Source organism: Lepidochelys olivacea (genome assembly GCF_965140295.1).
Source record: "Lepidochelys olivacea isolate rLepOli2 genome assembly, chromosome: 7".
Taxonomy (NCBI): Eukaryota; Metazoa; Chordata; order Testudines; family Cheloniidae; genus Lepidochelys; species Lepidochelys olivacea.
Genome location: NC_140417.1, coordinates 114123314 through 114137103, shown reverse-complemented (window position 1 = coordinate 114137103; position 13790 = coordinate 114123314). Strand labels below are relative to the sequence as shown.

The 13790-nt window shown below is 46.5% G+C and overlaps 1 protein-coding gene across 1 annotated transcript in view; it reads right to left on the bottom strand.

Moving 5' to 3' along the window:
* Window positions 1-13790, bottom strand: part of AFAP1L2 (actin filament associated protein 1 like 2) — a 118498-nt gene that overhangs the window by 6680 nt on the left and 98028 nt on the right. Inside the window, exons 7-15 of the mRNA XM_084634147.1 lie at window positions 12326-12505; window positions 9915-10004; window positions 8716-8800; window positions 6785-6889; window positions 5733-5944; window positions 3908-4053; window positions 3365-3476; window positions 1965-2204; window positions 1689-1881 (exon numbers count right to left, since the gene is read on the bottom strand). Of these exons, the coding sequence (XP_084490273.1) occupies window positions 1689-1881; window positions 1965-2204; window positions 3365-3476; window positions 3908-4053; window positions 5733-5944; window positions 6785-6889; window positions 8716-8800; window positions 9915-10004; window positions 12326-12505 (1363 nt within the window). The remainder of the gene's footprint in view (window positions 1-1688; window positions 1882-1964; window positions 2205-3364; window positions 3477-3907; window positions 4054-5732; window positions 5945-6784; window positions 6890-8715; window positions 8801-9914; window positions 10005-12325; window positions 12506-13790) is intronic.

Here is a 13790-nt window from a genome sequence, read left to right as displayed (position 1 = left end):
ATATCTGTGACCTGGCCTCCTCCTGCTCTCCCTTTACCTCTCCTCGCTCCACCAATGCTACCAGGTCCCCTTCATTGTCTTCTCTCACATCTGACTTCATGCGGCACCTTACGCATGGAAGCCCTTCCCCAAACCATCTGCCAAACCACCTCCATCTAATCAATCTCTCTTCTCACTTCTTCCCTCACCCTGGGAGATGTGGGGAGGAGGCTAGATCACCACAGAGCTCTCATGTCTTACTGAATAACCATATGAGCTTATTATGGTTCCCCTTCCTCTGCTCCTCCCCACTTCTGTTGTCTGTTTAGGGCTTGCACTTGTTGTATCCTGCTAGGGAATGTGTCTTTGCTTCTTTCATGAGAGGCCAACCCCATTTTAGGCCACTCAGAAAGTGCTATGAATACATGAAACAAGTGTCTAAGCCTTTAGCCTTATCCCTTTCAAGGGGCTGTCCACCGCACAGTTTCTTGTAGCAAAGATCCTTTAAGCCCATGTCTGACCAAGAAACCAAGTGAAGAGGCTTCAGACCCCTTTCCTCTTCACTGCCTCTGCTTGGAGGGGTGTGGTTCTCTTTGGGGCATTTACCCAAGCAACAGTAACGCTTGTTTGGTTTTCTTGAAAGCAAGATTTATTAAAAAGAGAGAGAAATGCATTATAAAACAAAAGTAACAGTTTCCAGAACAACACTAGATCCAAGCGTCGCAAAAGTGAATCTAGATATGGCCCCCCCAGTTTGGTTACAGTGAAAAGAAAAGATGTTACATAGCATTCTTCCCTCTGACTCTTCCCTCTGTTTTCTGTGTCTCAAGGATCTCCTTTCTGTGCCCAGGATCAGCTTTGCAAGCCCCTTTTTCATGGTCCATGTCAATCCTTTTTAACATTTAGCATCTCTTACAAAACGGTTTTAGCCAGTTGCTGTGGTTTATCATCATCATACTAGACAGCTCCCACCCACGGCCCCCTCTGAGGAAGTCGTCATCCTGTCTCAAAGGCAATATCCATTGAATGCTTCACAGTTATTCTCTCTTATTCCCATTGTCCCTGGGAAACTAATCTGGGGGAGGGATTCCTGGTCTCTTTTGCCTTTCCAGAAGGCTGGTTGGAAGCTGTGTGTCCACTTGAAAGCAGACTCATTTCACCTTTGTATCCTCCCTCTCCCCTGCTTTAAGCAGAGGTGTTAATTTTGAGACCAAGCTGACATCTCCCACAAAGTCAGTCTGCATTTTTGCCCTTATCACTGCCTCTTGCCAAGCCTTCTGCTTTACAGTATCGACACAAGCCAGAGCCAGCATTGCAAGCGACCACTACAGACCCACTTTACGGATTTGGCCCAGCTTGGCATTGTGTGTCCCAAACTCATTAGCAAGCACATTTCATTCCTTCTTTTGCCCCCCTGGCATGCTTGGACCTTTGGAGCCACAGCTGAGGTCACCAAGCAGATGAGCCATTTTGCCGTAGACGGAGGGAGGAAGAGCAGAGATCCTGGCTGAAATGGCTGCACAAAAGTTTGGGCACTCCCCAGTGCCCTGCAGGGTGCAGCCCTTACTCACCACTAGCAGATGAAAAACCACCATAAGATCAGCCAAGTGCAGAAAACTTTCAATTCTAGCAGTTGGATAAGTGGTGGACTTTGCGCACCCATCCACCATTCCCTTTGGCGGCATAGTTATGTCGTCTAGTGGACCCACCTGTATTTGCCACCTTGGGCCATTCCACTTTCTCTCTGGGTGCCGACGCTAACTGCACGCTGGCTGTGACTGTTGGGGTGGCTTTGATCTCAGGACTGCTCTGCGGGAAGGTGATTTTCTGCTGCTGCATCTGGATTTTGACGGTGGTTGTCTGTGATGGTGACTCTTCCAGCTCCATCTTCTCCTGAAGTGTCTGTTGAGAGAAAAATGTTAGGAATGAATTGGCAGTAGGGACTAATCAACTGATGACCTCTGTCACTGGAGTCGTTACAGCACCTGGTCTGGGATTTCCATTGACTTTCTACAGGTCTCTGCTTCCTTAGCCAACAGAGTTGTTTCTGATACATTGTCCACTGTGGCCTGACTGCTGGAACTGTCCACAGATGGGGATAGTGGAGGTGACGGCTGTGTCGGTTTCCTGCCAGTGGAGTGCAGGAAGGATTTAACCGGTGTGAGGTCTAGGTACACTTTGTCTTGGTCCAGTTCATCTTTGCTTTCACTTTGAGGTGTTTCTTCCTGCAAAAGAGAAAGTATAATCTGAAAAGAATCCTGACTAATCCCTGCTGGCAGGCACAATCTCAGTCTCATGCTAGGAAACAACAAGGTTGACTTGGATGATTTGGGGGGGTAACATTTACATAAGCACCTATGTGATTGAGAAGTCTAAGGCCCAAAGTCGCATTGAAAGCCAGTGGATTTAGGACTCCTCATAGGATTTAGGTGCCTTTGAAAATGTTGCCCTCTCTCTCTGTATTTTTCAAATGAATTGAATGATAGGCCAACACTTTTTTTGCTGAGACCCGCAGTGAACGAAAACCAATTTATCATCATCCTCAGGCCAGGTCTATTATGGGAAGGAGCAAGACAAACTGCTTCACGCTGCCCATCCTAAGTAAAGGGCCACTGCCCTTGTAAGAGTCAGTTTTCATTGTCCATGGCCATTCCAACAGTTGCAAGGATGTGTTGGTCAAGGTTCCGGACTGAGACCACCAGCCTATTTCATTCATACCAGTGAACAGCTGTTAACTGGCAACGTTCAACCACGACCCTTCTGGGCTGAATTCAAAGAAGCAAGCCAGACAGGAAAGACTCTGTATTCCACTAACAATCCCCTAAGCCATGCGAGTCCAAGTTATTGCTTTTGAATAAACAAGCTAGGTAAGCAGATAGGCACACTCCGCAGGGAAGAAAGGGAATTTTCCTGAAAGATTTAGCAAATTTCTGGGTGGTTTTCCCAGGGAGCAAAGGGAGTTTGACTTTTAGTGGATGCTTGAAAAGATCTCCCCTTGTATTGCTGAAGAAAGCCTTGGCTGTTCAGGGAGAAATGTCTACCTTTATAATGAGAGGTATCTGCAATTCAAGCAGCCTTTATCTTTAGCCCTGAAGTATTTTGCTGCCCTGCTAGCCAAATATCCATGCGTGAGACTGTCTTCAGCAGATCATAGCTACAAAGCTGCCATCTAGAGGCCAAAGGGTTCAATGCAATTACTTGTCTAAGAGTCTGAGTGCTCTCTAAGGATTCCCCCACCCCACCCCCTGGGGTATTCAGTGGGCAGATCGGCATCACCCCGAATCACAACAGCTTTAAAGCGACTCTCATTCTTTCAGCTGCTCTGAGAAAAGGGATAAGCAAATGGCCCAAGTAGCAGAAGACTGCTGCCATTGTAAAGCCGTACCATGGTCTCCTCCGGCGGGTCCACGTCATCGTAGAGTTCCTCCTCCTGGCTCCTTATCTTGGGCAGGTTATCGATATAGGTGTTGGGCTCACAGCACTTCCTTTGCATTAAGCTGTAAATACCCAAAGCAACATGCTTTCAAAAGCTGCAGGTGCCCCCCGTGTTCCCACCCATGGCTGGGAAACGACATTTGCAATGTAGCCTCCAGCCCCACCCCTACACACCGGGTCTTCCAGTCTGCCCTCCACACTGACTCCACAGCCAGGGTATCCTCTGTGGCAGAGGTAGGGTTTGCTCCTTTGTGCAATCCACAGTCTCCTTGCCTCAGTCCCGCTTGTGAGTGACAATGGAGGAGAATGAGCACCACACTGCCTTCCTGATTGCCCAGCTAGGTGTCTGAAGCTGAGCATCAGGAGAATGTGATCTGCTGCTCTTCTTTTGAGATCAAGTGCATCATGCATCACACAGCCAACCACCCACTCAGGATCTGCCTAGAAGATCAAGGAATTTTTCAAAGCCAAAAATGCTGCCACTGTGACTTACAAGAAGGAATTCTTTGCAGCACTCACAATGCAGGAAATCCTGTCAGCATCGACATAATCATAGGTGAATTCTTCTGGGTCCTTTTTTGAGCCTGACTCTGATAAGAGGAGGCCCAGCCAATGGCCCATTTCCTCAGAAGACTTGGCCTACAACATAGCCAAAGAAACAGATTTTTATGGCTGTAAAGAGAGCAGTTTCCAAGATGCTTAATATGGTTTAGATGGGAAGGTAAATTGCAGATTTACTTGGGTCTGTTAGGATAAATAAACTGCAATGCTTTGACATTAATCAAATTGACAAGGATTAAGGTCCCACACGTAGACTTTATAGTTAAATTTATATTTTAAACTAGAGTATTTCTAAAAGTAATTCCTCTTTTACCTCCCTGCCAAGACCAGGGCTCTGAGTTTTCCCTCTTACAGTGGAGGAGATCTCAGCTGCCTATAGCCCTACCCCGGCTGGAGTCTTTCAAGCAATCCAATTTTGCCAAGGAAAGACTGAATTTTCAATCTTTGACCAGTAGAGGACAGGACTTTCAAGATTGCTAGTATTAGGAGACCTGCACAAACTTGAATAATGAAATCTGCAGGGTCTCTGAACATGACAAATTTCAAGAGAACTGAGGCTGATTTATGGGTCTGAATCAAAACCCTGTGTCCAAACATCCACTGACCATTTTCCGAGTGCGTGGGAGGTTTGAAATCTATACCCCAATCCAGATCAGACTTTGGAATAAGGCCCATGTCTTTGTAATGAGACACACTGAAACCCTCAATGTTCACCAACAGCTCGAGCCACAGTTCATTGTTTGGAGTGTTCTCAGTCCAGATAGGAATTTTGCGACTTGAGACCATCTCTAATGGAGAACCCTGTGGAACGCCTGATGGCTTCAGATAGCTTCCATCTGAAACACTGCAAAACTAGGCTTGAACCCCAATGTTTCAAAGAAACAAAGCAAAACTGGGGGGGGGGACGACGACTCATGTGAATCAAAACTGGATAAAGTTTGCACAGACCCCTGTTGTTAAAAGTCACCGGGTCTTGTATAACCCTGAAATTAAGCAGATTTTTGTTAAATCAGGCAAAATGTGGAATCGATATTTTGGAATCAATTCTTCCTCCCCCTCCCAGTCCAGTAAAATTAGTGCAACGTTCTAGTACTGCCTGGAAACCAACCAGTCAGCTTGGACCTTGACTGTGACACTCTGATGAAGTTTAGTTTCTCCCATTTACAAACTGCTGTTATTTTTTCAAGCACCTCTTTAGCTTTTAAATCTGCCAGCAGACATATGGTCTGTGATTTACTGGGCACCTCAGACATACAGCGATCGATCGGCTAAACTAAACACCTTCAGACCTTGTAGCAGTCATTTCAAGCCTGTTGTTTAGCTATAAATATTCCACCCACTGGAAAACACAGGAAATTGCTCACATTGTCCTCCTCCTACTCCAGTCATGCTGATGTCAGAGGAAACGAAGATTAGAGATAAACAGTCCAGGATACAGGCAAGTGAAAGTAGCAGATATGAATAGATTTACTTGTGCTTTCTGGGCCAGAACCTAACTGGTGTAAGTGAAGGGCAAGTCAATGGAGTTACACCAATTTATGCCAGCTGAGATCCTGGCCTTTTAAGATTAGTGTTCTTCATAATATGAAGAAGGTCTGTTTCCAGTTACCAGCAGTCCTGGAGACTTAACATTTTATCTGCGGCTAAAGAGAGTTACTTCTGAGAATGTTACTCAGCTGAGTTTACCCTGCAGGGCAGTAGGAATTTTTATGGCTACCTTCCCGACAATTCTCTAGGAGAAACATAGGCCACCATACCTCTAATTTGGCTAGTTCTTCCCCACTGTGCAGAATACGGAAAGAATAGAGATGGTCAGGGGTGGGGTCTGGAATAATTTCACAGCCCACCAGACTCAGAGGTTGCTGTGCAGATTTACTTCTATTCTTGTCCTGGTAGAAATGCAGGTGACCATTTTTTATGTGACACCAACGGGATCTCCACTGGCTGTTCACTAGTATGTTCAGGTAACCTGCAAGCAAGCACATACAGGCTTAGTAACATCTTCCACCACATTGGGACGTAGGCTTGGGAATCACATGCACATTTGAAGCCTCCATTGGGCCAGTATGTCAACAGAGACATGTCTGGTTCTCAGGTTGCTGGTTTAAAAAGCAGAGGGCTTACTACACATAGGTTAACTGTAAAGGTTTGGAGCCAAATTTTGCTGTGACATGCATCCTGGGTGGAAAACTGGTCACACTTTTACCTTCAGAATTCAGGTTAGGTTCAGAGCAGCAAACAACTGTGGATGCTTAGGCTATGTCTACACTTAAACTGCTGGACCACTGCAGCGCTTCAGCATAGACATTCCCTACAGCAACAGGAGGGGTTCTCCCGTTGCTGTAGTTAATATACCTCCCTGAGAGGTGGTAGCTAGGTCAACAGAAGAATTATTCCATCAACCTGGCATTGCCTACACCAGAGTAGGTCAGCTAACTACGTTACTCAGGGATTGTAGATTTTTCACACCCAAGAGACATAGCTTGCCAATGGAAGCTTTCTGTGTAGACCTGCCCTTAGTCAAAGTTTATGCAAAACTATGGAGCCCTGTTCACCCAAAGCTTTAAATCCCACACAAACCTCTCCCTGTTGGGCGCTCAGGAACCCCATGTCTTATGTTGCTTTCTGGGGAGGGAAGCACAGAGGCCTTCTACGTCTATCTCTGATGTTTTCAGGGGCTGATGGCTGATTGGCAACTCATCCTTCATGCTGCTACCTGCTCTTGTGAGCACAATTATCTTAAGGGTGCTAGGCTGAAAATACAAAATTGTGGGTTCTCTTTCATGGTAACATCCTTCTGGTTGCTTACTGGAAGTTTCTAGTGCCCTCTCTGGACTCTCCAATGAGCTGGATTTTTTTCTCCCGAGGTTCATCAGGTTGCTCAGTTTAAGGCCAGTTGTACCCTTCTTCTTGACTAGCAAAGACAGAGAGAAATGGACAGTATGTAAGTTATGCTGTTGGAGCTACAGACAAACTATGTTACCTGCTGTTAAAGCGATACATAAGATTCTCATTCCAAACTAGCTGGCGGGCATATTTTTTAAAATATAGAATGCCTAGCAGTGAATGCCAAAAATGAGTCAATAGTAAACAAACGCATCACTTATTCGAGGTCCTCCTCATAAACAACACAGTCTGTGCACACCAACGGGTACTCTAATTTGTACACAACATGCAGGATGTGCTCTAAGGGCCACATTTGGTATTTCTGTGCTCTCCCTCCCCGCATAGCATTTGAGCTCCTCACAATCTTTCTTTTTTAATGTATTTATCCTCACAATACCCCTGTGAGGCAGGGCTCAGCTATAAAACTCCAGGGAGACTAAGGGTCAGATTTTTCAAAGTATTTAAATGCCTAAAGATGCCAATAGGCACCAAGCGAGGTTTTCAAAAGCACCTAGGTGTCTGAATCCCATTAACTGCAACAGGAGTTAGGGGATTTTCAAAAACGCCTAGGTACCTAAGTGCCTCTTTAGCCACTTACACAGCACAGGAAGTCTGGCAGAGGTGGACCCAGGTCTCAAAGTACCAGTCTAACATCCTTATTATTGGTATAACTGCAGTGCTAGGAGCTCCAGTCACAGGCCAGGACCCCGCTGTTAGGGATACGATTTTGTCCCAGTCAAAGTTTGCATAAGCCACACAGCATCATGGTAAAAAAGAGTCAATTTCACCCTAGGGCCATGGCAACCTTGTGGAGCCAGCTGCCATGCATTACTAGTTAGTTTGCTCGCTTTGGTCTAGTCCTCTCTGAAATGGGAGTAGACCAAAGTGAATGAACATTTAATCAGTGCTTGAATTATGGGGGCAGCTGCCCCTGACTCCAGCCCCCCCTATCCTGCAGACCCCTCTCCCCAGTGCAGAGCGCCTAGAAGGGCACGGTTGGTCTATGTTCCCCTCAGCCCCCCAGGTCTTTTTGTGGTCATAGGTCCTGTTCTCTGCCTTCTTTCCCCCTTTCCCCTCTCCCTCCTGCTCCCCTCTGACCCTGGCTCACCCAATCTCTGACCACCCCCCACCTACAGCTCACCCAATCTCCAACCCCCTTCTCTCCCAGCCCACCCGACCCTCTCTCCCATCTCTCTCCCCAGCCCGTCACTGGAGGAGTGGTCAGGACAGGATGCAGCAGTGGTGACCACCACAACAGAATCGTCTCCCACCCCCTTGTGCTAGGGGCTGGACACTGCTAGCCCTAACCACTTGATCATCCTTCCTTTCCATCTGTCCCTGAAAAAAATGGAAGTTAATGTGTCTACAGCTTTCACCAGCTGTCAGATCAGTTTGGGGTCCACTGTGAATGCAATGGGTGGGGCTGGTGATCTGTAATAAGCAGAAACCCATCCAGGCAAGCTTCTCCCCAGTGCAGAGGGTGAACAGGTGAACCTGCTCTCCGATCAGTTGGAGGCCAATTAGTTCCCCCTGCCCCACCCAGAAAGCAGATTGAGGGCATTAGATAATCAGGCTGGTGGGCTAAAGAGCCAATTAGTCCATCAGGATAAAGAGACACAGGAAGGAAGTGCTCAGTGGGGTGGGGGGAGCTCAGGCTCACAGAGGCCTCAGGTCCTGAGGAGCGGTCTGAAAGCACAGAGGGTATTGTAAATAGACTGTTGCACTGGGACTGGAGTAGTGGGAACTCAAACACATGGTCCTGTGAACGCACACCCAGTAGAGTCTGTGGTTTCTGTGGGGTAAGAAGACCAAGCAAAGGGGTGTCCTGTTACACCAGACATTGGTTTCTTTTACCATCTTTTGTTTCGATGGATTCCGGGTGGCCGTCCGTGCTGCTCCCGCTCTCTGATGCCACAGAATGCCTTTCAGACAACTCCGCCTGTCAACGAGGACCAAACGTGAGCACCACGGGGCCAAGGCAATACATTATTAACACCAAGCATCAGCCAAGAATGTCTTTGCTGGCAAAAAAAAAAAAAAAATATCCATGGACTGGGTCTCTAGGCTGGTCAAGGGAAATTTTGGGAAAGTATTGAGATCGTTATGGGAACCAGGTGTGGACATCACAGAAGGAAGCATGAAAAGTCACATATGTCCTATGTAGCAACCCCGGCACATTTGCAAACCCAGGTCTCTAAACGTGTGGGCCCCCTCCCTTGGCTGGTTTGGAGCAGTGTAGCTCTGTTAAAATCACTGGAGCTAGCCTATATTGTGTGCTTTTCGGAGACCCATCCACTCCTGGCAGGCATTTAGTTAGAGCCCTTTCCCCTTTAAATTGCAGGCCAAGCTTCTTAAATTTTTATTTTTTTTAATAAATATTTTCCTAAAAGTAGGATGGGATCCATTGCCGCCTCTTTTTGTCCATCTATCCATCCATGCTGTGTCCCTCACCATGGTATCTGGGCACCTACTTGGGTTTATTGTGCTACTGTGATGGCCTAATACTGGAGAATCTCCAGTTCCCCCTCTCTCAGATAGTCACCTCTGTGCTGCTCCATAGGCTGTTTCTTAAGACTCCCAACATTTATTTGTATTGGAGATGGTCCCAGCCTTCAACGTTTGAATCTGGATCTGAAATTATCCAAACTTTTGGAGAGTTTGGATGCAGGCAAATCATTATACTAGGGTCAGGGTAGGAACATAGCTCCTGGCACACTAGGTCAGACCAATGGTCCATTCCGTCCAGTAACATGTCTCCACCAGACACTTCAGTGGAAGGAGCAAGAAACTTTGCAGATGGCCGTTCAGGAATAATAGAGGTTAGCTTATGCCCTCTATGTATATAAAGGAAAATTAATATTGTTCCAATAATGCGTCTTTCAGCAGTAAAGCGTGGTTGCATTCATATCAGTCTCAGCCTCCTTCTTGCCCAGATAAAGTTACTGCACTGGTGTAAACTCTCCATGTGTTTTGTTAAAGGAGTAGGCTCTAAAAAAAGGGATTTAAAGCATTTTACACATTGAATATCACCTGGCTAAAGATACAAGCTGTACCTTGAGGTAACTAAGACGGTGGGAGTCTGGAATGTATTGATTGCCTTCACCCACTACTTCAGACTGAAGGCCACTGGTCTCTTGGATTACCTGCACAGAGAACAAAGCAGCAAGCTAAAAGAGTTGTTAAAATTACCAATACTCATAATCTTCAGAGATATTCAGAACATAGGCAGCAAAACTCAACATCATGCCAGAATTCACTTAATGTTAAAAACTTGGACCTCAGACCGGCTTTGTCAAAAGCATCATGAATGCAGGCTTATCATGAATGCAGGCTCAGAGAAACCAGAGCACAGTGACCAAAACCTGGGACCCATTGCAAGCAAAACCAGAATTAGGGATTGATGTCAAACCCCTTGCCCAACTCAGTTTCCTAGGGTGCAGACATGAATGTAGGTGGAGCAAGCCGTTCTGACAGAATTTCTCTTTGAGGTTTTGGGTTCATGTGGACTGTAAACAGAAAACAAAATTCAGAGGATGCTAGGCACTAGGAGCAAAGTAAGATGACACAATTTGCATCACTGGCCTGGGAACTGAAATCACTAAAGCCAGGTCCTCAGTTAGTGTAAATCATGTAACTCTTCATAATTTATTTCAACGGGGTGACGCCTGGCCCATAAAGTTCAAATGAACAGAAATTCTAAGGGCCAAATCCGGCCTTGACTTGACATGTTGTGACCTGAGTGACTTCAAAGGGGCTGCAGTGGGTTTAAGTCAGGGCAAAACTTGGCCCGCTGTATCAGTCCAGTGAGCGTGTTGAAGGCTGCAAGTGAACAGAGCTCTTCTGCTTGCTTTGAGTTAATCACTGATCTTTGTAAAGGTTCATTGTTCTGCTGCAGTTTCCATGAAACAACCATGTTTCCTGTACAGTCCTTGGCTATTCTGTGTTTGGGACTTTCTCCAAAAAGCGTTCCCACACATTGTCACAGAGAGAGGCATTAAGCGTTCTTCTGTCTCTGCAGCATTTTCCATTAAACATCAATTAGACTGAAGCTGGGGAGTTCAGTGCTCTCTTGCTGAAAGACCTTCTTTATTCTGGCTGGAAAGGTTGGGCTGGGGAGGTCCTCTCCATTCTCCGACATAGAGAAGGTGGCAGGGGTTTGCTGGGAACACGCTTGCCCTGGACATGAAAACGAAGCAGAGCATGTGTCTATGTGCTTGCAGCTGTGAATGAGGCCAGTGTATGTCAGAAGAACAGTGGAATGGAGCACAGTCTCCAAGCGGAGCCACAGTAATGTCGATGGGAGTTGTACAGCTAAGTTCCAGTGCAGTGCATTGAATCCCTATGAATATAGTAAAGGTATGTAGCCTCATATCCACACTCTTTGCTCTTGTCCCATGTCACTCACTCTCTGTCCCTCTCCTCTTTCTAACCCCCTCTTCCTCTCTTCTCCCCCCCGCCCCCCGCCTCTCAACAACTTAAACAATCCTAAAGGATCATTTTAGCTGCTTCTTTCCCTGGCAACATATCCTCCCCTCCCTTCCCTTAAATTCAGACCATGGTGCAGGGAGCCAGAGCTTTCGCGGCTGATCTGACTCTGCTGGCCCCACATGACTGACATCCCAGCATGCACACTCTTCTGGCAGAAGTGCTGAGCCTGTGAAGACGTGTGAAGAGCCCAGCATGGAGAATCCAGGGCAGGAGATGGAGAGGTTCCCTGCCAGCAAAAATAATTCCAGAAGAGTGAATGAGAGAGACTGCCATTTCACCTCAATGAATCAGAGGACCTTCTACATTCTTTTATCTTCTTCACTGTGAGAAAACTGCAAGGAATAACTTATTCACCACATTTCTCAGTCAGGGCAGAATGTGAGGGAGCACCGAGAAGGCAGGTGTGAGGTACAAGCAGGGCCAGATTAACCCATCAATGGGGCAAACATACACTTCTCTCAGCCTGGTGCGAGAGGGGGTCCCAGGGGAAAGCGGGGAGGGAGTATTGCAATGCCACCCACTCAGATTAGGTCAGCCACCTTCTCCCATCATGATGGAAGGCTGGCTGGACCAAACTTGAATGGGGCTGTGCCAGGTGGCAATGCCCAGAGTGGGGAAACTGGTCCCAGCTCCCCGGTAGAGGAGCTGCTCTTGCAGGGTGGACGTGTTCTCCAAACACCACCATGGGGGGGTCAAGATTAGGGTTGCAGTGCCAGGGAGGAGGGCACTGCTGCGGGTGGCCTGTGCCCCCTCAGCAGGGCAAAGGGGAGGTGGTGAAGGACCCCGGCCTATGATTTTGGGCCCCACCTACCAATTTGGGCCATAGCCATGTGCCTTATTTGCCTCCGAGTTAATCCAGCCCTGGGTACAGCAGAGGGAGTTACCACAGGGGCAGAGTGGAATGAACTGCTCCCTTTTCCACTGGGAGAGTGGATTATCTTCCAGCTAATCTGCCAAGTGACACAGCTCCACTCACTCTGAACCACTGCTCTGCCTGGTCCTTGCTCTGCAAGCCCAGCACAATCACATCTGCGGTCATCGGAATGATCTTCAGCTTGTGTTCTTTCTTCCTCACTTGCTTTTCCTTGTGTATGACACTGCAGCCAAGCAAGTTCACATCAAGCTGAGGGGTGTGGTCCTTGGAGCTCTTGTAGCACTGAGAGCAGAAGGAGAGAAGTAAAGTTAGAGATTAAAAGCATGTAAACTCAACATAACCCACTTCCTAACCTCAGCACAAATGGAGCACCATGCACATCTGTAATGGCTGCATATAACACAAAGAAGGCCCAACTCAGTTACAGCTGCAGCGTCCAGATGTTTTACACACACACACGACACAAAAATATGTAGCACAGATATATACCCACCTAAATACACACACACACACACACACAGATTCATACATCAGCATCTTTCACACAAACTATATCTCAAAAGATTTTACAGGGTCTAAATAACGTTATGAGTAAAATAACAGCCATGGGAGGTTGCTGTCAGAGGAGTCAGGATTAGAACAAAGGAGTTCCTGATTTGCTTACATACCACTAGGCCATGTGTAAAATTTTCTAAAGTGCTGACGTGCCTTTGGCACCTAAGTCCCATTTTCAAAAGATACTTAGGCACCTAGGGGGCCAGATTTTTAAAAGTGTTTAGGGGCCTACAGATGCACCTAGTGGGATTTTTTAAAATTCTTCAGTGAGTTAGGTTGAGTTTACATGGGAGTTAGGTGCCTAGTGGGATTTTCAGAAGTGCATAAACAGGTCAGGTGACTATCTGCTTCTTTAGACACTTAAATGCCTTTGTAAATCTGTCCCTAAATGCCATTGGTTTTCCATGTGATGTCAGCTTCTAAGTGCCTAATTCGCTTTTGAAAATGGGATTTAAGCACTTTTGAAAAATGGGGAACAAATATTTGATAACAGGCTCTTCCATCTAGCCTCCGGAGGTATAACATGAGCCATGGGCTGGAAGTTGAAGCTAGGCAAATTCAGACTGGAAATAAGGTGTAAATTTTTAACAGGGATGGTAATTAACCATAGGAACAATTTACCACGGGTCATGGTGGATTCTCCATCACTGGCCATTTTTAGAACAAAATGGGGTGTTTTTCTAAAAGCTCTGCTCTGGGAATTATTTTGGGGAAGTTCTCTGGCCTGTGTTACTTAGCAGGTCAGACTAGATGGTCAGTGGTCCCTTCTGGCTTTGGCATCGATGAACATTTTACCTCACGTTGTTTTCTAGAACAATTAGCAACAATACCACTTTACCTGCTCTTCGGCTTGTGGTATCAGCTGCCTGTATTCTATTGGTTCTGTTACTGAGTGGAAATCTTTGGAGAAATCCACATGGAGGCTAAGTGGATATTTCTTAAAGCATATGAATTAAGATAAGACTCTCTGCCATATGGGTATTGAGAAGCCAGTCTGAGAAAATAGGTTATT